Source organism: Dipodomys merriami, unplaced genomic scaffold (genome assembly GCF_024711535.1).
Source record: "Dipodomys merriami isolate MVZ:Mamm:240054 unplaced genomic scaffold, mDipMer1.0.p SCAF_7, whole genome shotgun sequence".
NCBI lineage: Eukaryota > Metazoa > Chordata > Mammalia > Rodentia > Heteromyidae > Dipodomys > Dipodomys merriami.
This window is the reverse complement of record NW_027206290.1, coordinates 16,885,045-16,907,018: the sequence shown is the minus strand read 5'-3', so window position 1 is coordinate 16,907,018 and position 21,974 is coordinate 16,885,045. Positions and strand designations below refer to the sequence as shown.

Sequence of the window (21,974 nt, the reverse complement as noted above, 5' to 3'; positions counted from 1 at the left end):
GTGTGTGTGTGTGTGTGTGTGTGTGTGTGTGTGTGTGTGTGTGTGTGTGTGTGTGTGTGTGTGTGCTGGTTCTGGGCCTTGAACTCAAGGCCAGTAACTCAAGGCCAGCCAACTCTCTGTCCCTTAGCTTTTTTTTTTTTTTTAACTCAAAACTAGCACTCTACCACTTGAGCCACAGCTCTACTTTTACTATTTTGCTGGTGAATTGGATATAAGAAATTCATGGACTTTCCTGCCCCAGCTGGCTTTGAACTGTGGTCCTCAGATCTCAGTCTCCGGGGTAGCTAGGATTACAGGTGTGAGCCACCAGTGCCCAGCTGATTCATGTATTTTTGATGTCGCCCTCTGTCCTACTTCTTAAGTATTCTTGGAGCTAAGGGATTGTTTTTCACAGACTTGCGACTTGTGAGCCAGGAATAGTCACCTCTAAATTAGTTACACTGGATAAGATTAGGCATGGAATACTCTCCTAAGCACATTTTCCCTTTTTTTTTGGGGGGGGGGGTCCAGTCGTGGGGCCTGAACTCTGGGCCTGGGCACTGTCCCTCAGCTCTTCAGCTCAAGGCTAACGCTCTACCACTTGAGCCACTGTGCCACTTCTGGCTTTTTTCTTTTTGCTTATGTGGTGCTGAGGAATCGAACCCTGGACCTCATGCATGCAAGGCAAGCGCTCTACCACTGAGCCACCTTCCCAGCCCACACATTTTCCTTTTATACACAGAGAGAGAGAGAGAGAGAGACAGAGACAGAGACAGAGAGAGAGACACAGAGAGAGAGAGAGAGAGAGAGAGAGAGAGAGAGAGAGAGAGAGAGAGAGAGAAACAATCCACAACTACACAAATACAGTTCATCAAATTAACAATTTTCCTAGGCATCACAATGTTGAACTTCTAAGATTACTCTAGTGATAATTTCACCTTTATTTTTATTTTTTTGTCTGTCTGGGCCTGGGCATTGTCCCTCAGCTCTTCAGTTCAAGGCTAGTGCTCTACCAATTGAGCCACAGTGCCACTTCCAGCTTTTTCTGCTTATGTGGTGCTGAGGAATCGAACCCAGGGCCTCATGCATGCAAGGCAAACACTCTACCACCAAGCCATCTTACCAGCATACTGTTGTTAATAATTCAACCATCATTGTTATCACTTGAAAACACCTCAAGCCTAAATGGTTAACTTTGTAGAACATAGGGTGCTACCTCAAACCCAGAAACCCTAAGGATCAACATGTTCTCAAGGACAGGTGTGGCGTGTGTATTTTCCAGGAGTTGTGATACCTGATTCTGTACTTGCTTAATATTGGGGTTGAGTTATAACTTGTTAGCCTTAGGGTATATGATGAAGGAACCAGGATCTTAAACAGCGTTTTTTTTTTTTTTTTTTTGCCGAGAAGGTAGGCTTTTAATATATTCAATGGCTTCATATTTACTTCACCATGTGAAGCTCAGGCACATTATCTTCCTCTTTCCAGCAGAAGGACTGAGGCAATAATCACTGGATACCTCAGCTCAAGACACAGCAGGGGTCTAGAAGTCAAAGAAAAAGGAAGAATCCTTCTGTACACAAATTTTTTCTGGACACAGGAATTTGAGTCAACTTTTATTTGTATGCAGGGGTAGGGGGAGAGGGGATAGTGGGGTTTGAATGAATGGAGGCTGAGGGTCTGGACACTGTCCCTGAACTTCTTTTTTGGAGGCTGTACTGGGGCATGAACTGAGGGCACAGGTTGCTGTTTCTGATCTTTTGCTCAAGGTTGATGCTCTACCAATTGAGCCACAGCTCCACTATCAGGCTTTGGTTTTTGTTTTGTTTTTGGTCTTAGGGCTTGAACTCTGGGCTTGGGCACTGTTCCTGAGCTTTTCAGCTCAAGGCTAGTGCTCTACCACTTGAACCACAGCACCACTTCCAGTTTTCTGAGTGGTTTATTGGAGATGAGAGTTTCAAGGCCTTTCCTGCCTGAGGTTGGCTTTGAACTGTGACCCTCAGATCTCATCCTCCTGAGTAGCTAGGATTACAGGCCTGAGCCACTACGCCCAGCTTCGGTGGTGGTGGTGGTTGTTATTATTATTGTTATTATTTTCCTGTCCTGGAGGCGCAGGGAAGAAAGAGAGAAGCGTCCACCTGGCAGGGACACGCCTCATTAGAGGCACTGAGGTAAACAGGGGAACACATATACAAAACGTTCCCCAAGTTTGCAGCTGGACCCTGGGAGATCAGGGGATAAGCAACAGGATGTGGACACTCCCTCTCAATTTCCGTCTCGGAGAACAGAGAGAACAGACCTTAAGGTACAAAGGGTGAAGGAACAGTTCCCGAGCCGCGGAGGGAGTGGCCCACCACCTCGGCCCTGCTTTCCCAGGAGGGAAGTCCCAGCGCTCGGTCCCGGGAAAGGCCGGGCGTCTGGCTTTACCTGGAGACGCGCTGCGGGGGCGCCTCGTCCCCCACAGCCACACCTGCAGCCCCTGCCTGCCGGGGTGGAGTCTGGGGGGCGAGGGGAGTGCTTTCCACAGCACTGGAGCAGGAATGGACGGTCGTAGTCAGGGAATCAGTGACACTAGATCAGGGCAGGTGTGAAACTCCCGCACCAGCACTGGAAAAAAATTCCTGCGAAGCACAGGAGCGAAAACAAATCAAGGCGATACAAGAACCCCCAAACCGCGGCTTTCAGAACCAGAGGCACCCACCTCTGCCCTCCGATGGCCATTCGGGGTCCGAGGTCGAGGAAACCCCGTTTTCCACCCGCCCCGCCCCCCCCCCCCCCGCTCCCCTCCCTCCCTCCGCCTCCGCCCTGCTCGCGGCGAGCTAGGGAACCCGTGCATAACAACCGTTTTCCCCGCCAGGAGCACACAGTGTCCACGCGCCCCGGCGGCGTCGCCGATTGGTGCGCCTCCTGGTAAACAAGGACCAGGCAGCCAATGGGAACGCTGTGCACGCGGGCAGCACGAGCCTCGGGCCCTGAGCTCGCGTGGCTCAGCCGGCCGGGCGACTATAAAAGGCAGTTTCCGGCTGCCGGCTGGAAACATTCGCTCCGCTTTTCGCAGCTGCCTGCTCTTCCTGCGCTCTCTCCGACTTCCCCCGGAGTTGGGGGCGAACCGGAGCAGAGAAGGGGCTGAGTGGAGGCTTGGGGCTTCTTGGAAGCCGTTGGTCTAAGCCAAGCAGCTTAGGGTCTCCGACTCCTTGGGGTCTTGTTGGCGCCTTGTCAGCAGAAGCCCCTTCGCATCTGCCTCATTCCTGGTTAAAAAGTTACCAGGGTTGCAGATCGGATATATATATATTTTGTCTTCTTCCCCCGGCTCTGACCCGAACATGGTGATGTTCAAGAAGATCAAGTCGTTCGAGGTGGTCTTCAACGACCCCGAGAAGGTGTACGGCAGCGGGGAAAAGGTGGCGGGCCGGGTGGTGGTGGAGGTGTGCGAGGTGACGCGCGTGAAGGCCGTCCGCATCCTGGCGTGCGGGGTGGCCAGGGTGCTGTGGATGCAGGGCTCGCAGCAGTGCAAGCAGTCCCTGGATTACCTGCGCTTCGAGGACACGCTGCTCCCCGAGGACCAGCCCACAGGTGGGTGCCGGGCCGCGGCGACTGGTCCGGGGGCGAGGGTGGGGTGGGGTGGGGCTTGGGAAGTGCTTGACTAAGTGCTTTAGATTGTACCTCAGTAGTTTCGTGGGATGCTTCCTATTTTTTTTTAATTGTATTTTAATTGTACTTAAATTGTAATTTAATCTCCTTATCCTGCAAAAAAAAAAAAAATGAGGTGGGTGGGAGATGCAGTTTTTTTTTTTCTGTGTTCCCAGAGCAATCTCAAGGCAGGGGATGGCTTTACTTAGCCTTTTTTTTCTTGTGGGTACTGAGACTTGAACTCAGGGCCCAGGCGCTCTCCCTTAGCTTTTTTTTTTTCTTTTTGCTCAAGGGTGGAGCTCGATCCCTTGAGCCACAGCCCCACTCTTGGATTTTGGGTGGTCAGTTGGAGATAAGAGCCTCAGAGACTTTGCTGTCCCAAGCTGGCTTGGAACCCTGATCCTCACTCAAATCTAAATCTACACAGAAGCTAGGATTGCAAACTAAAGATTTCTGTATGCTTATGTTGCTTTATATATTATTAATATTTAACTGGGAGGCAGTGAGGGAAGGGGTGACATTGTCCAAAAAGAAGTGTGCCTGAATTTTGTAACCTCTCTGTATATATAACTGTAACCTCTCTGTATATCATCTTTTCTTTTCTTTTTTTTTTTTGGTCGGTTGTGGGAAACTCTACCACTTGAGCTACAGCACCACTTTGGGTTTTCTGAGTGGTTTACTGGAGTCTGAGTGGTTTACTGGAGTCTCGCAGAAACAGGCTGGGTAGCTTAAGTCTATAATCCTAGCTACTCTAGAAGCTGACCTCTGAGGATCACAGTTCAAATCTAGCCCCAGGCAGGAAAGGCTATGAGATCTTATCTCCAATAAACCACTCAGAAAACTGAAGTGGCACTGTGGCTGTAGTGGTAGAACACAGCCCTTGAGCTGAAGAGCGGAGGGACAACACCCATGCCCAGAGTTCAAGCCCCAGGACCGACAATAAAAAAAAATCAGACTTTAGTAGTGCCACCAGCACTTGGCTTATATATCATTTTTATAATACCAGTTTTACACTGGTGGCTTATGACTAATCCTCAGTACTCAGGAAGTTGAGATCTGAGGATCTTACATCTCTAATAGACTATTCAGAAACAGCCAGAAGTGGCGCTGTGGCTCCATTGGTAGCCTAGAGCAAAAGAATCGCAGGGACAGCGCCCAATCCCACACACAGTTCAATCTCCAGAACGGTGGGGGGTTGAGGGGAGATTATTAGTATTATTAGTTCTTGGAGTAACTGTACTAGGTCAACCTTTCAATATTGCAGGGTTTTGGAACTTTCTGATTCCCCCCCCCAAAAAAAAAAGTACCAGAATGTTTTTCATTTGCTACATATGCAATCAGCCTCACTCAGATGCATCACTGTCTTTCTTTTTCATCAGGTGAGAATGAAATGGTGATCATGAGACCTGGAAACAAGTATGAGTACAAGTTCGGCTTTGAGCTTCCTGAAGGGTAGGTACTCATAGAGTTACATACATCTTTGGACTCTTCTAGCTTGCTCAGTCTTCTCCCTAACAATACTTAGATACTAAACTATTATTATTATTTGACAGGCCTCTGGGAACTTCTTTCAAAGGAAAATATGGTTGTGTGGACTACTGGGTGAAAGCTTTCCTCGATCGCCCCAGCCAGCCCACTCAAGAGACAAAGAAAAACTTCGAAGTAATGGATCTGGTGGATGTCAATACTCCTGATTTAATGGTGAGGTTTCTCTCAGGATTCTAGTCTCCTTAGTCTCAGAATGTCTAAATTAGATAGATGTCTTGGGCATTGGACTGGAACATCTCAAAACATCTTTTTTTCCCCTTTTCATAGGCACCGGTTTCTGCTAAGAAGGAGAAGAAAGTTTCCTGCATGTTCATTCCGGATGGGCGGGTGTCCGTCTCTGCCAGAATTGACCGAAAAGGATTCTGTGAAGGTGAGGATTTAGTGCTTGAAATTCTAGATGGGAGACAGGTAACAGTAACCATGTAGATTCTATTAGTTCATGTGTGTTCATCTTTCTTATTGCTAGGAGATGACATTTCCATCCATGCTGACTTTGAGAATACGTGTTCTCGAATCGTGGTCCCCAAAGCAGCCATTGTGGCCCGCCACACTTACCTGGCCAACGGCCAGACCAAGGTGCTGACCCAGAAGCTGTCTTCAGTCAGAGGCAATCATATCATCTCAGGGACTTGTGCCTCATGGCGTGGCAAGAGCCTCCGGGTGCAAAAAATCAGGCCATCCATCCTAGGCTGCAACATCCTGCGAGTCGAGTACTCATTGCTGGTGAGTCAGTGGGGTCCGTGCCAGCAAGAGAAATGACTAGAAACTGTTCATCTGCTAGAACAGTGGTGCGCTTCCCAGAGCTCTCCTCTCAACAGCTGCCCTCTTGCTTCTTTTCAGATCTATGTCAGTGTCCCTGGCTCCAAGAAAGTCATCCTCGACCTGCCCTTGGTGATTGGCAGCAGATCAGGCCTAAGCAGCCGGACAACAAGCATGGCCAGCCGAACCAGCTCGGAAATGAGCTGGATAGACCTGAACATCCCCGATACCCCAGAAGGTGAGGCAGCCCTCAAGTCCTTCCTACTCTGGCCTGGTGAGAATATGGCGGTCTGGCGTTTCTTGGCTAGGTGTCTGACTCTGGATTTTCTCTCTGTAGCTCCTCCTTGCTATATGGATATCATTCCTGAAGATCACCGATTGGAAAGCCCCACCACTCCTCTCCTGGATGATGGGGAGGACTCTCAGGATAGCCCCATCTTCATGTATGCTCCCGAGTTCCAGTTCATGCCACCACCCACATACACTGAGGTAGGAATTGTCATTTTCTTTGTTTTACTGGTAGCATTTGTCCTAAACCTTCCTATAGGAAGGCTTGAGTTGGAGGGATTGCTAAATGAGTTCTAGTTTGTGTGTGTGCCTGTGCGCGCGCCCCCTAGTCCTAGGGCTTGAACTCAGGGTCTAAGAGTTTATTTGCTCAAGGCAGGTACTCATCACTTGTACCACAGCTCCACTTCCAGTTTTTTGGTGGTTAGAAATAGGAGTTTCACAGCCTTTCCTGCCCTGGCTGGTTTAGAACTGTGATCCTGAGATCTTAGCCTCCTGAGCAGCTAGGATGACAGGCAGGTGCTATGAGCACCCAGCATTGCTCCAGTTCTCAAAATCCATGGTTTTTCTTCCTCCCAGGTGGACCCATGCCTCAACAACAACAACAACAACGTGCAGTGAGCAGCAGAAGAAAAGCAGCAGCTGTCTCTACTTGTTTCTTTCTGCCTCTCTTCCTTGGACTCTCAACATTCATAGAGACTTTCCAGTGGTGCGTGGGTTACCCCCAACCTCTGCCTCTCCAGCCTAGGCAGTGTGATCAGCAGGCCACCCTCAAGCCAGTACCATTGTTGTGATATGGGAGTGTTTGCTGGATGGGTTTAAAGATACACCGCACCTGTGTCATTTTTCAGCTCTCCTTGGATATGAGGACACTTTTGTTTTGTAGTGGTTGGGGTTGAAATGACCTGCTGGCATGTCTTTCCAGGGTTGGATTTTCTTTCTTGTTGCTGTTTTTTTTAAAGGGAATTACAGATTTGTCATAACATCAAACCTCAAACTTTATGTGCCATCACGTGAGACAGAGCCAATGTAACAGACAAGGATAGAGGGGAAGGCATGGCTCTGCTCAACAAACTTAGGAAGTGAAAAATTAAAAAATCAGTGTTCCCCTTTGTACACTTACAGAAAAAAAGAGAAACACTCCAAGGCTAATCTGCGGACTTGGGAAGGCACTTCTTCTGTGGTTACGAGGAAGCTGCTCTAAGGCGTGCTTGCTTAGAGAATGTACTTTAACTGCCCTACCAAATGTCTGTCATGTTGAAAGCCTCTTGCACTGTGTTCTCCTGGCAAAAACTTGCTCTTATGGGAGACTCCTTTTATATTCATGTGACTCCTTAGAATTGAATCTAAGGCGATGATCTTAGCAGCACTTTAATTCCTGTCAATTTTATTTTATTTTTTGTTGTTGTTGGTTTCTCTCCTTACTGCAAATGTAAGCTACACTTAAACAAGTGTAAGCACAATAACAACAAAACTTGAGAACCAGGTGTGATGGCTCAGGCCTGTCATCCTGGCTGGGTACTCTGGAGGCTGAGGATCATGGTGTGAAGCCAGCTTAAGCAGAAAATGTAAAACTGATCTGATTAATCACCAACAGGCTAGGAGGGGAGCTGTGACTCAGGTGGTAGCCTTGAGTGAAAAAGCTAAGGGATGGCACTCAGGCCCTGAGTTCAAGCCCCAATACTATCACACACACACACAAAGCCTTACTGCTTTTAAGACTAAAGTGTGACCGCTGTCACTCTTGCCCACTGTGACTTCTCTAGACTCCAGGGGAATCTCTAGATCCACACTGCTTAGACTTCACACCCCGCGGTGTGGAACTAGAGGTCAGGGGTCCCCCCAGCCCCCCACCAGTGTTAGGAGGAGCAGCTGGCCTCACTGCAATCACCAGACCTGGTCAGTCGCCCTCAGCCATAGCACTTTGTTCGTCCTGTGTCGGAGCACTGAGCTCCACCCTTTTCTGAGAAATACTACAGCCCGAACCTTTGTGGGCTAAAGGTGGTTCTGTTTCTTGTTTTTGTATTTTTAATTGTATATCTTTTGTATGATTTAAAAAAAAACTATATTTTGTACTTAACCAGATATATTTTCATCCCAAGTGGGGAATCCTTTGTTTAAAAAAAATAAAGTTTTTTTAAATTGATAAATGTTTTCCTTGTTTGTGAACTGGCATTTAAAAATTTATTTAGAGGGCTGGGGAAGGTGGCTCAGTACAGTGCTTGCCTTGCATGCATGAGGCCCTGGGTTCAATTCCTCAGTACCACATAAGCAGAAAAACCTGGAAGTGGCACTGTGGCTCAAGTGGTAGAGTGCTAGCCTTGAGCTGAAGAGCTAAGAGCTCCTAGGCCCAGAGTTCAGGCACGACTGACCAAAATATATATTAGAAAAGCTGAGTGCTGATGACTCAGGCCTGTCATCCTAGCTCTCCTCCTGTCATCAGGAGGAGAGGAGGAGATCTGAGGATTGCAGTTCAAAGCCAGCTCGGGCAGGAAAGTCTGTGAGACTCTTCTCTCCAATTAGCTATCAGAAAACCGGAGGTGGTGCTGTGGCTCAAGTGGTAGAGCCCTTGCCTTGAGCTAAGAGACAGTGCCCAGGCCCAGAATTCAAGCCCCATAACCGACAAAAAAAAAACTTAGTAGAAAGTCCTAGCTGGGTTGTGGGTGGCTCAAACTAACCACTGGTGAATTGGGCCTGTAATCAGCCTCTCACAGAAGGCTAAGATCCGAGGACTGAGGTTTGAAGCTGGCCTGGACAGAAAAGTCCAAGAGACTCCTACCTCCACTTAACCAGCAGAGAAACAGGAAGTACAAGTGCAGTTCAAGTGATAGAGCATCATTCACAAGCTAAGAAACAAGAGCTCAGGTCCTGAGTTAAAGCCCCAGAACAGGCACATGTAATACAAAGTCCTTTCCTTCACATTTCTGAAAATGGAAGGGAACCTTGGAGAGAAAAAAAACGGAGGGAACTCTCCAGTGCATTTGGTCTGGTACACTAGAGCAGTGTGGCAGGGTCCTGTTTTTCTGTATCTATGGCTGATCACTGCCAAGTCCTCTTGATTTTAGATTTAGTGAATAGAGGAACCAGGTTGGTAAGGGAATTTCAAAAGGAAGCATTTAGGTTCCCCTTTAAAAAAAAAAAAAGCCGGGAAGGTGGCTCAGTGGTAGAGTGTTTGCCTTGCATGCATGAGGCCCTGGGTTTGATTCTTTACCATCACATAAGCAGAAAAAGCCAGAAGTGGCACTATGGTTCAAGTGGTAGAGCACTAGCCTTGAGCTGAAGAGCTGAGGGGCAGCGCCCAGGCCCAGAGTTCAGGCCCCACAACCAACTAAAAAAAAAAAAAAAAGTTGTTATTCAATGCCAGGAATTCTAACCAGAATGAAGCTGATGCACAAGCTAACCAGCAGCAGCAGCATTCAGAGAGCCGGGGCTGGGAGGAGGGTGAAAGCTGGCCTGTAACCCTAGCTACCCAGAAGGCTGAGAGCTGAGGATCATGGTTTGAAGGCAGGCTGGGTAAAACTCATCTACAATTAGCAAGCAAAAAAGTTGGAAGTGGAGCTGTGGGTCAAATGGTAGAACATCATTCTTGGGCAAAAAAGGCTTAGCAAGAGCACGAAGTTCTGAGTTCAGGTCTAGTAATGGCACAAAAAAAAAAAAAAAAACCACCATCCAGGACTTAAGAGCTTTAGAGTTAGGAGTATTTTTTTAAGTCTTTGTAATTACCAGCACATCAACAAACTCCATAAACATTTGCTAAATATTTAACCCCATTATCAACCCATAGGGTTCACTTTGACTAGCTCTTTCTTACAATTAGTGATTGACACCCCAATTTTATCACTAATAGAAATAATCTTTATTATTTTTATTTTTTTATTTTTGTTGTTGGTGGGACTTGAACTCTAGGACTGGGCACTGTCCCTCAGCTCTTCAGCTCCAGGCAAGCACTCTACCACTTGAGCCACAGCACCACTTCTGGTTTTCTGGTGGTTTATTGGAGATCAGAGTCTCACGGACTTTCCTGTCTGGGCTACAGCTTTGAAGGGTGATCCTCAGATCTCAGCCTCCTGAGTAGCTAGGATTACAGGTGTGAGTCACTGGTGCCCGGCTGTGGTTGTTTTTGTTTGTTTGTTTATCCTTTCCTTCCCAATGTGCCAGCTAGACTGTAGCTCTTCCTGTTGCCAGGGAGACTTTCACCTGAACTATGTCCCCACCACTTCATTACCTGTTCAAGAGCTTAGGGACTCCTCTAAATTCGTGACCAGTGAAACTAGGTCAAAGTTGATGGAAAAGTTCTGCATCTTAGATTAAGGATGTGGGGGAGAAGGAATGGAGCACACTGCAGGGTAGAGGGGTGGAGAGGTGAGCACTTCAGCGCCCTTACTTGTGTACACAATCTGGTTACTGGTGCTTGGCACAAGAAGAGACTGATAGGGAGGAGATAGACCCAAGGCTGCTTAGAAATTTGATCCTAGAAGGGCCAGAACATTCTAATTCCCTCCTGATACCCTAATCTCTGTCATCTAGCACCATCCAAATGAACTTTCCACCAAACCAGGCACTGCTAGTTCACATCAGTAATTGTGGCTATTTGGAGGCTGAGATCTAAGGATTGAGGTTCAAAACCAGCCCCGAAAGATAAATCCTAGAGACTATTAGCCAGCAAAAAAGACAGAAAATGGAGGTATTGAAACTGGAATTTTAGACACCAGGCCCAAAGTCCAGTAGTCACTCACACATATGTTAAATAATAAATCATAGTGTTCTGGTGCCATGGCTCATGCCTGCAATCCCAGCTTCTCAAGAGGCTGGGAGTTGAGGACTGCAGTTTGAAGCCAGTCCAAGCTGGAAAGTCCATGAACTCTTACCTCCAATAAACCACCAAAAAAGCCAGAAGTGGAGCTGTAGCTCAAGTGTTAAGAGTGCCAGGCTTGAGTTAATAAAGCTCAGGGTCACGGTGCGGCCTGCTGGGCCCTGAGCTCCCGCTCTGTCTTTGGTGGATCTGGAAACGTCCTTGCGTGATCGCTGGGACAGAACAGAACAAGGGGTCTCTTCAGGCCGGTTGTTCACTTTAGGATGATCAGGAGGCCCTACCCTTGTGGGGCGGTTGCCGTCCACTAGAGATGTTCATTGGCTGGGAATGTGGCTTAGTGGTAGAGTGTTTGCCTAGCATGCATGAGGGTTCGATTCCTCAGTGCCACATACACAGATAAAGCTGAAAGTTGTGCTATGGTTCAAGTAGTAGAGTGCTAGCCTTGAGCTAAAGAAGCTCAGGGACAGTGCCCAGGCCCTGAGTTCTAGTCTAGCAGAGATAAGAGAGAGAGAGAGAGAGAGAGAGAGAGAGAGAGAGAGAGAGAGAGTTTCCAAAGCAAGGTGAGAGCAAAGGGATGTTGGCAAAGACTAGCTCAGATCACAGGCACAGATACAAAGTTGGGGACTTTAGTCCATTCATAGGGCCCAGAAAAACATCTTTTAGATTGCCACTTACAGTATGCCTCAGGTAGTAAACAAAACACTGCCCTGGAGAGAAAAAGCAAAGCAAGAATAAGAGGCCTTTGAGTTCAAGATCCAGTACCAGAGCTTGCACACACACATGTGCACATGCACACACAGATACACAAATAAATGAAATGAAAAAGAACCTTCTGATCTGGGAAGGTGGCTCGGTGGTAGAGTGCTTGCCTTGCATGCATGAGGCCCTGGGTTCAATTCCTTAGCACCACATAAGAAAAAGGCTGGAAGTGGCGCTGTGGCTCAAGCGGTAGAGCGCTAGCCTTGAGCTGAAGAGCTGAGGGACAGCGCCCAGGCCCAGACTTCGGGCCCCATGACCGGACCTTCCCCCCCCAAAAAAAAGAACCTTCTGTGATGTGGTTAAGTTTCGCATCTGTGCTGTCCAATACAGTAAGCAGCCTTTAGCCACACGTGGCTATTGAACTTGGAAGTATAGTTACTTTGACTAAAGGGCTGAATATTTAATTGTGTTTAAATAGTTTTCTAGGAAAACTGTTCTGGGAATGTGGCTTAGTGGTAGAGTGCTTGCCTAGCATGCATGAAGCCCTGGGTTCCATTCCTCAGTACCACATACACAGAAAAGAGCAGAAGTGGTGCTGTGGCTCAAGCAAAAGAAGCTCAGGGACAGTGTCCAGGTCTAGAGTTCAAGCCCCAGGATTGGAAAAAAAATAGTTTTTATGACTAATGATTGCATTCTGAGTGCACAGCATAATCTGAGGAAGGAAGTAGCGAAGAGCTGTTTCCCCAGGAAGCCCATCCCTCCCTCAAAAGACAGCAGGCTGCCCTCCACTTCCTTTTTGCCTTCTCTACACAGTTTCGTCCTTACTGGGACATTTTCTGCAGACACCCTAAGTACACTTTCCTGAGTGATGGCCCACACATGTCCTTCACTGACCTGGCTCTTCTTTTCCCATGCTCTTCTCACGTGGCTTTTAATTTTTTAAGAGCTGTGACCTACATGCCAGCCATGAGGGGAGATCTAGGTCTGAGTATTATTTATTCATTAGGTCCAGTCTACTGTTCAAAAAGCTGAGAAAAGGGGCTGGGAAGGTGGCTCAGTGGTAGAGCACTTGCCTTGCATGCCTGAAGCTCTGGGTTCGATTCCTCAGCACCACATAAGCAAAAAGAAAAAAGCCAGAAGTGGCGCTGTGGCTCAAGTGGTAGAGCGCTAGCCTTGAGCTGAAGAGCTGAGGGACAGCGCCCAAGCCCAGAGTTCAGGCCCCACTACCAGACCCCCCCAAAAAAAAAAGAAAAGAAAAAAGGGGGGGGGCTGGGAAGGTGGCTCAGTGGTAGAATGCTTGCCTTGCATGCATGAGGCCCTGGGTTTGATTCCTCAGCATCACATAAGCAAAAAGAAAAAAGCCAGAAGTGGTGCTGTGACTCAAGTGGTAGAGCGCTAGCCTTGAGCTGAAGAGCTGAGGGACAGCGCCCAAGCCCAGAGTTCAGGCCCCACTACCAGACCCCCCCCAAAAAAAAAGAAAAGAAAAAAGAAAAAAGGGGGGGGGCTGGGAAGGTGGCTCAGTGGTAGAATGCTTGCCTTGCATGCATGAGGCCCTGGGTTTGATTCCTCAGCACCACATAAGTAAAAAGAAAAAAGCTGGAAGTGGTACTGTGGCTCAAGTGGTAGAGCGCTAGCCTTGAGCTGAAGAGCTGAGGAACAGCGCCCGGGCCCAGAGTTCAGGCCCCATAACCAGACCCCCCCCCAAAAAAAAAAAAAGAAGAGGAAGATGAAGAGAAAGGAAAGAAAGAAGAGAGGGAAAGGAAATTTGTAAGGAAGTTATTGAAAAATCAGGGTCCACGTTAGGGTTTAGCTCAATGGAAGAGTGCCTGCTAGCTGGACACCAGTGAGTCAAACCTGTTATCCTAGCTACTCAGGAAGCTGAGATCTGAGGATCACGGTTTGAAAAGTCTGAGACTCCTTTTTTTGGGGGGGAGGGGGGTCCGGTCGTGGGGCCTGAACTCTGGGCCTGGGCGCTGTCCCTCAGCTCTTCAGTTCAAGGCTAGCACTTTACCACTTGAGCCACAGCGTCACTTCCGGCTTTTTTCTTTTTTCTTATGTGGTGCTAAGGAATCAAACCCAGGGCCTCATGCATGCAAGGCAAGCACTCTACCACTGAGCCACCTTCCCAGCCCGTGAAAAGTCTGAGACTCCTATCTCCAATAAACTACTTAGAAAAATCCGGTAGAGGCACAGTTGCTCTAGTGGAAAGAATGTTAGCCTTGAGTACGAGAAGCTCAGGGACAGTGCCTAGGCTCAAAGTACAAGCCCCAGGATCAGCAAAAAGAGTGCTTGCCTAGCAAGTTCAATCCTCAGCACCATGGGGGAGTGGGGGAAGCAGATCCTTGGCTACATTGGACACCCCTAAACAAATAGGAAATACAACAATCTAATTTGAGTTAAGACGGGAACTGGGAGGAAAATTATGGGACAGTATTTGGTCAGTCAAAATAGTCATGCATAAAGGTGTGTGTGTGTGTGTGTGTGTGTGTGTGTGTGTGTGTGTGTGTGTGTGTGTGTGTGTGTGTGTGTGTGTGTGTGTGTGTGTGTGTGTGTGTGTGTGTGTGTGTGTGTGTGTGTACTGTGGCTTGAACTCAGGGCTTCACATTCTTCTTTTGGTTTCCCATCCAAGGCTGCTGCTTTACTACATAAACTACACCTGTACTTCAGGTTTTGTTGTTGTTTGCAGGTTAGTGGGAGATTCTTTCTGATTTATCTTCCCTGGCTGTATTTGAACCTCGATCCTCAGATCACAGTCTCCTGAGTAGCTAGCAGTGGACTTTTATGTGACACAGAGAGCTGTAGAGGTCAGCCCATGGACGAAGCCCAGTTTGGCATATTTGGACTTTTTCTCTCTGTCCTGACCTTTCCTGTGGGTCAACCCTCCCCTACTGTTTGCTGAGCCTGTGATAGAAGGAGAAAGAATAAACAGACTCTGGAGGCTGGGAGTTTTCTACCGACTGATTGGCCTGACATCTCCAGGCAACGGCAAAATGGAAGGAGGAGGAAGACAGAGAGAACAGGGGGACAAGGTGGTGACAGACACCGGCCCTGAGCCGTGGGTATCAAGCAAGGCCCTTTCTTAGTCCTTTTTGGGCGATAGAGCTGCTGATTAGGCCTTTCCAGGTCAATCAAAGTATACTTAGAAAATGTCTGGGTAGATACTCAGCATAGATATTTTTAACCTCTTGGGCAGATGGACAGAGGAAGGATTTCAGTTTCTGGGAAGGAAGGGGGAGGTCAGGGGCATGAGTACCATGTTTCCCTTCACTAGTTAGGTCTCTGTTGAATGCCCACCTTGTCAAATACCTACTTCCTCCTTCATCCAGCCAGACCCTTGGCTTCTCCTTCTACCTCCATTCTGTTTCTCTCTATTCCTGGTCTTTTATGTTTACTTCACCTTCCATATGCAGAAACTTTCTTCTCCTTCCTTCCTTCTTCTTCTACTATCTATCTGTCTGTCTATCTATCTATCTATCTATCTATCTATCTATCTATCTATCTATCTATCTATCTATCTATTGCTAGGACTGGGGCTTGAATTCAAGGCCTCAAGTTCTCAATTTTTTTTTTCTATCAAGCCTTGCTCTCTCTACCACTTGAACCATACCTCTACTTGTGGCTTTTGCTGGTTCATTGGAGATAAGAATGCCATTAGGCTGCCTAGGCTGGCTTTGAATCTATGATTCTTACTCAGATCTCAGCCTCCAGAGAAGCTAGAATTACAGGCTGTGAGCTACTAGTGCCTGACTAAAATTTCAGAACTCTAATGTTATCATTACTATTGTTATTGGTTAATTGGACATAAAAGCCTCACAGACTTTTCTGTCTGAGCTGGCTTACAGCCAAGATCCTGAGATCTCAGCCTCCTGAGTAGCTTGGATTACAGGCGTGAGCCACCAGCGCCCTGGCTAGCTTGTAGTCCTTGCCATGTTGTTCCATGAATCGTGCAATTTAGACAAACACAGTGAGACAGAGACAATGGAAGGAGAGACATGGAAGGAAACACGTGGAGAGAAAGAAGGTCAGCTGGAGGGAAAACAATATGAAGGACATGAATGAATGTGCTAAGATCTCCTGCTAGTCCTAAAACACTCCTTGTGACTAGTCACTCCCCCAAAAGTCTGTAGCCATCCCTGATAGCTCGGAACATGTGGTAACATGGTAGCTTAGGAAGGAAACAAAGAGCCAGGTCAAAACAAGGAGCTAGGCCAAGTAAGTGAGAGGTGAGAAGCCAAGAGGAGCTGAGCATGGGCAGCCTGGCAAGATGGTGTGGTGCCAGGAAAAGGAATGGAATACTTAGAAAAGGGCTGGTTAGCACTTGCCCTTTGTCCCACAAAGCCCATCTTTGTTTCACCCTGACTGTGAAAAGTGACATTGCTGGTGGCTCACACTTGTAATCCTAGCTACTCAAGAGGATCAGGGTTCAAAGCCAGCAAGGGCAGGAAAGCCTGTGAGATTCTTATCTTCAATTAACCAGCAAAAAGCCAGAAGTGGAGGTGTGGCTTTCGTGGTAGAACACCAGTCTTGAGTAAAAAAGCTAAGAGATAGTTACGAGGCTCTGAGTTCAAGCCCCAGGACTAGCACACACAACGAAGTATAAACAGCTGGGAATGTGGCTTAGTGGTAGAGTGCTTGCCTAGCATGCATGAAGCCCTGGGTTCAATTCCTCAGTGCCATGTAAACAGAAAAAGCCAGAAGTGGTACTGTGACTCAAGTGGTAGAGTGCTAGCCTTGAACAAAAAAGCAGCTCAGTGACAGTGCCCAGGCCCTGAGTTCAAGCCCCAAGACTGGCAAAAAAAAAAAAAAAAAAAAAAAAGCATTAACTTGGAGGAGTGAATTTCTCTCCAAAGTGGCAATATCTCTGGCCACTGCAGAGCCAAGCAGGTAAGAAGGGTTGGTATAAGAGCTTCTTTCCCTGTCCAAATGGATCTCCACCCATTCCCTCCAGGAAAAGAAATACCTCAAGCCAGCCAAGCATCGGTGGCTCACACCTGTAACCCTAGCTCCCCAGGAGGCTGAGATCTGGGGATTGCAGTTCAAAGTCAGCCCAAGCAGGAAAGTCCATGAGACTCTTAGCTCCCATTAACCATGAGAAAACCAGAAGTGTCACTGAGGCTCACAGTAATATAGTGCTAACCTTGAGCAGCTCAGGGACAGCACTCAGGCCCTGAGTTCCAGCCCCACAACGGACCGAAAACAGAAGAAAAACTTCAAATCTATGCCTCCAACTTAGGTGGGTCTGCTGTCTGTTCCTCTGCCCTTTTGATCAAACTATTGCTAACTCTAGCAAACCCCACTTTTTCTGGTCCAATCAGTGCTGGCAGATTTTTCCCCCTGCTCAGCTGGACATCCAGAGAAATGGAGTCCCAGGATCGGTATCATTCAGGAAGGGACAGGAGTCTAACCTTTGGGGGACACAGTCTATAGCTGCCAGCATGAGAGAAGGGGAGGTTAGACTTTGAGATACTAGGGCTCTTGGTCAGAATTACAGCTGATTCCCTGAATAACGCCACCCCCCTCTTGGTTTTCCATGATGTTGGCCTCAGGTGCTACAGTATGAGCTGGTCACAGGCTATGTCTACTGATGGCCCTTAGGGTGTACTTACATAAGTGTACTTACACTTTTCATAGAAGCTAAGAGCACTGATTGGGTAATGCCAGCCCATTCCTGAGATGATACAAGGACACTGGAATTCAGTATTTCTAGAGTTGCCATTCCAAATGACCTTGGGAAAAAGGGGACCTCAGTAGGGGAAAAGTCAGTGGAGAAGAGGCTGCCATGAGTCTGTCTCGATTACCTAACTGAGCTATTCCTGGCCAGCTCGTTGAGCTTCTCGGGCCGTATGTGGTATTGGAGGAGAACTAGAGAACTGGCCCTTTCCTCAGTGATTTTGGGTGGCTTGCTTGTTTTGTCAACGACTGTCCGATTGTGACCTTGAACTCAACTTCAGGAGTTTTTGCCTTTCTTGCTAGTTGATGGGATTGCTGATCTCCTGCCTCCCTGGCTGACAAGGTTCTTGGAAACAACTGGCTAGGTGCCTGAGGTATGTTTAGCCTCAGCCAAAAATAAGGCTGGAAAATCCAGCGGATGGAGTTCGTTCAGCAAAAGCTGCCAGCATCCTGCCTTTGTTTTCAAACACATTAGGGATCTCTTACTTGTCCTTTTGTGCTACTGCTGGGCTTGAACTCAGGGTCTGGGCACTCTCTGTCCCTTAGCTTTTTTTTTTTTTTTTTTTTTTTTTTTGCTCTGCCACTTGAACTACAACTCCAGTTAAAGCTTTTGGGCATTAACTGGAAATGAAAGTCTTGTAGACTTTTCTGTTCAAGCTGGCTTTGAACCACAATCATCAGATCTCAACTTCCTGAATAACTAGGGTTGCAAGCATAAGCTACTAACACCCAACACCCTTGACTTTATTTGTATGTGTGTAGTGCCTGTCCTGGGGGCTTGAATTCAGGGCTTGGGCGCTGTCTCTGAGCTTTTGTGCTCAAGGCTAGTCTTCTTCCACTTGAGCCACAGCTCCATTTCCAGCTTTTTGGTGGTTAACTGGAGATTGGTTGGAGGTAAGAGTCTTTCAAGGTCTTTCCGGCTTGGGCTGGGTTTAAAACTTGATCCTCAGATCTCAGCCATCTGAGTGGCTGGGATTACAGGTGTGAGCCACCAGTGTCCCGCTTGACTTAATTCTTGACAGGCCTATGCCTATAAGCCATTCTCTCTTCCTATACAGCTATAAAAATTAATTGAAGAAAACAACTTTTTTCCCCTTACATGTAACCTCAATCATGCTTTTTTTTTTTTTTTTTTTTTTTTGGCCTGGAACTCTCCATTTTTCTTTGCTGTCTACTCCCAGACTAAAGTAAATGTGTAGCCAAGTCTCCTATTTAGTCTTCCCTCAGACCACCTGCATTTCAGCTGCCTGCCCAGCCGGGACATGGCTAGGTAGCTAAGGAGAGCAGCATGCATGGAGGATAGGATCTTAGCTGGGTGCCAAGGGCTCATGGGTAGATAAATCCAAAAACTCTTATTTTCAATTAACTGGCAAAAAGCCAGAAGTGAAGCTGTTGTTCAAGTGGTAGAGCACCAGCTAGCCTTGAGCGAAAAAGCTAAGGGACAGCTCCTAGTTCCTGAGTTCAAGCCTGCTACCAACACACACACACAAACACACACACAAGGATTTTTTTTTTTGTGGTCGTGGGGCCTGAACTCTGGGCCTGGGCGCTGTCCCTCAGCTCTTCAGCTCAAGGTTAGCGCTCTACCACTTGAGCCACAGCACCACTTCTGGCTTTTTCTTTTTTTTCTTTTTTTTTTTCCTCTGGCTTTTTCTGCATACATGGTGCTGAGGAATCGAACCCAGGGCCTCTTCCCAGCCCCAAGGATTTTTTTATTTTGTCGGTGGTGGGGCTTGAACTCGGGGCCTGTGCACTTTCCCTGAACTCTTCCCTGAGCCCTTCAGCTCAAGGCTAGTGCTCTACCACTTGAGCCACAGCACCACTTCTGGTTTTCTGGTGGCTAGTTGGAGTTTTGTTTTTTGTTTTTGGGTCCGGTCATGGGGCCTGAACTCTGGGCCTGGGCACTGTCCCTCAGCTCTTCAGCTCAAGGCTAGCGCTCTACCACTTGAGCCATAGCGCCACTTCTGGCTTTTTTTCTTTTTGCTTATGTGGTGCTGAGGAATTGAACCCAGGGCCTCATGCATGCAAGGCAAGCGCTCTACCACTGAGCCACCTTCCCAGCTCCTGGTTAGTTGGAGTAAGATAGTCTCATGGACTTTCCTGCCCAGGATAACTTTGAACCCCGATCCTCAGATCTCAGCCTCCTGAGTAGCTAGAATTATAGGCGTGAGCCACCAGTGCCCAGCCACAAAATGATTCTTGCCGTAGAGCCTACTCTGCTTGGGGCTAGTTTAGTCCATAGTTTAGACACAGGCACATTCTATTGCAGGTAGACAGGCCTTAGCAGGTGTGACCAGGGTGGCCAGCACATGAGGGGCCTCTGGAAGCAGAATGGGCACACACCCTAACCAAATGGGAAGTGTGTCTGTCTGCCAGGCCAGCAGCTCCAGCCTCTGCCCGTTCAATAACACCCATGGTAAGTTGGGGAAAGGTCAATGGAAACAGTCTTAGCTAAAGCCTGGACCTGATCCAGAATCTGGGGAAGCTGCTGGGTCTCGTGTCATTGGCTTTGTCCAGCAGAGTCACCCGCCACACAAGGCAGGAGGTAGGCAGGGCAGAGCATGAGAATGGTATGAACTTTCCGACAGTTCACTTCTGAGGCAGTACAACAGATCCCAAGGGTCATTCCAACCTTTGTCCTCCTTTTTCCAGTTTATGGGAAAGGACTGTGTGTGTGTGTGTGTGTGTGTGTGTGTGTGTGTGTGTAGGGGCAAGGGTGGAGAGGTGGTGCCAGCCCCTCCGTACTCTTTTTCCCCTCCCTTTATTTTCCTTCCTTCCTTCCCCTCCCTCCTCCCCCCCTCCCCCCGGGTTTTGGTCGGTAATGAGGATTGAAGTCTGGGCCTGGGTGCTGTCTCTGAGCTCTTCAGCTCAAAAGGAGTGCTCTACCACATGAGCCACAGTGCCACTTCTGGTTTTTTCTGGTGGCTAATTGGAGTTAGAGAGTCTCACGGACTTTCCTGCCTGGGCTAGCTTTGAACTCAGTTCTCAGTTCTTTTTTTTTTTTTTTTGGTTGGTCGTGGGACTTGAACTCTGGGCTTGGGCGCTTTCCCTGTGCTCTTCATCTCAAGTTGAGCACTCTACCGCTTGAGCCACAGCACCACTTTCGGTTTTCTGGTGGTTTATTGAAGATAAGAGTCTCTCAGACTTTCCTGCTTGGGCTGGCTTTGAACCACGATCCTTAGATCTCAGCCTCCTGAGTAGCTAGGATTACAGGCGGTGAGCCACTGGCGCCTGGTCCCCTCCCTTTTCTTGTTTAAAGTTTCCAGACAGATATGTGGGATTTGTGAGTAGCTCTGCCTCCAACATAAACACAGACATAATAGACTACGATTCATGTGTGAATGTGTGTATGTGTGTGTGTTAGGGGAAAAGACAAAAAGGAAAATTCCAGTGTCTTTTACTTTTTTTTTTGGTTGTGGCGCTTGAACTCTGGGCCTGAGCGCTGTCCCTCAGCTCTTCAGCTCAAGGCCAGCGTTCTACCACTTGAGCTATAGCGCCACTACCGATTTTCTAGTGGTTTATTGGAGATAAGAGTTTCACGGACTTCCTGCCCGGGCTGGCTTTGAACCGCGATCCTCAGATCTCAACCTCCTGAGTAGTTAGGATTACAGGCGTGAGCGACCGGCGCCCAGCTTTTACTTATTTTTTAATTATATTTTTTATTATCTTTAAAAAGTTGTACAAAAGAGCTGGGAAGGTGGCTCAGTGGTAGAGCGTTTGCCTTGCATGCCTGAGGCCCTGGGTTTGATTCCTCAGCACCACATAAGCAAAAAGAAAAAAAGCCGGAAGTGGCGCTGTGGCTCAGGTGGTAGAGCGCTAGCCTTGAGCTGAAGAGCTGAGGGATAGTGCCCAGGCCCAGAGTTCAGGCCCCATGACCAGACCCCCCCCCCCAAAAAAAAAGTTGTACAAAGGGCCAGTCAACAAGTTAGTTTGTCAGTTCTGGGGCTTGAACTCAGGGCCTGGGCACTGACCCTGAGCTTCTTTTGCTCAAGGCTAGCACTCTACCACTTGAGCCTCAGTGCCACTTCCAGCTTTTAATGTGTATGTGGTACTAAGCACACTACCACTAAGCCACATTCCCAGCCCATGTAAATACAATTTTTGTTGTTGTTGTTTTGTTTTAGTACCAGTACTGAAACTTGAACTCAGGACCTTGGGGCTTTTAGCTTTTTTTTTTTCTTCTCGAGGCTGGCACTCTACCACTAGAGCCACACTTCTACTTCTTGAATTTTGCTAGTTAATTAGAGATAAGAGTCTCTTAGATTTGGGGGCTGGGAAAGTGGCTCAGTGGTAGAGTGCTTACCTTGCATGCATGAGGCCCTGGGTTCAATTCCTCAGCACCACATAAACAGAAAAAGCTGGAAGTGGCACTGTGGCTCAGGTGGTAGGGCATTAGTGTTGAGCTGAGGGACAGTGCCCAGGCCCAGAGTTCAGGCCCCACAACCGGACCCCCCCCCCAAAAAAAAAAGTCTCTTAGATTTGTCTGCTCCAGCTGGCATCCGACCCTTGATCCTCAGATCTCAGCCTCCTGAGCAGCTAGGATTACAGGCATGAACTGTTTGCTCTGTTTGCTTTCATGTTGGTTTGTTTT

At 47.8% G+C, this 21,974-nt stretch overlaps 1 protein-coding gene and 1 long non-coding RNA gene across 2 annotated transcripts; one reads left to right on the top strand and one right to left on the bottom strand.

The window, feature by feature from the left end:
• Window positions 1-1,345: 1,345 nt before the first annotated feature.
• Window positions 1,346-2,728, bottom strand: LOC138817189 (uncharacterized). Its single transcript, XR_011368775.1, has 3 exons — window positions 2,681-2,728; window positions 2,407-2,600; window positions 1,346-1,522 (listed from the first exon to the last, which is right to left on the bottom strand). It is a non-coding gene; the product is annotated as an uncharacterized lncRNA (long non-coding RNA).
• Window positions 2,729-3,025: 297 nt separating this feature from the next.
• On the top strand, window positions 3,026-8,351 carry Txnip (thioredoxin interacting protein). Its single transcript, XM_070007586.1, has 8 exons — window positions 3,026-3,552; window positions 4,989-5,061; window positions 5,163-5,310; window positions 5,425-5,527; window positions 5,624-5,880; window positions 5,998-6,154; window positions 6,254-6,405; window positions 6,781-8,351. The coding sequence occupies exons 1-8, from the start codon at window positions 3,303-3,305 to the stop codon at window positions 6,820-6,822; spliced, it is 1,182 nt and encodes a 393-aa protein (XP_069863687.1). The 5' UTR covers window positions 3,026-3,302; the 3' UTR covers window positions 6,823-8,351.
• The last annotated feature ends 13,623 nt before the right edge of the window (window positions 8,352-21,974 follow it).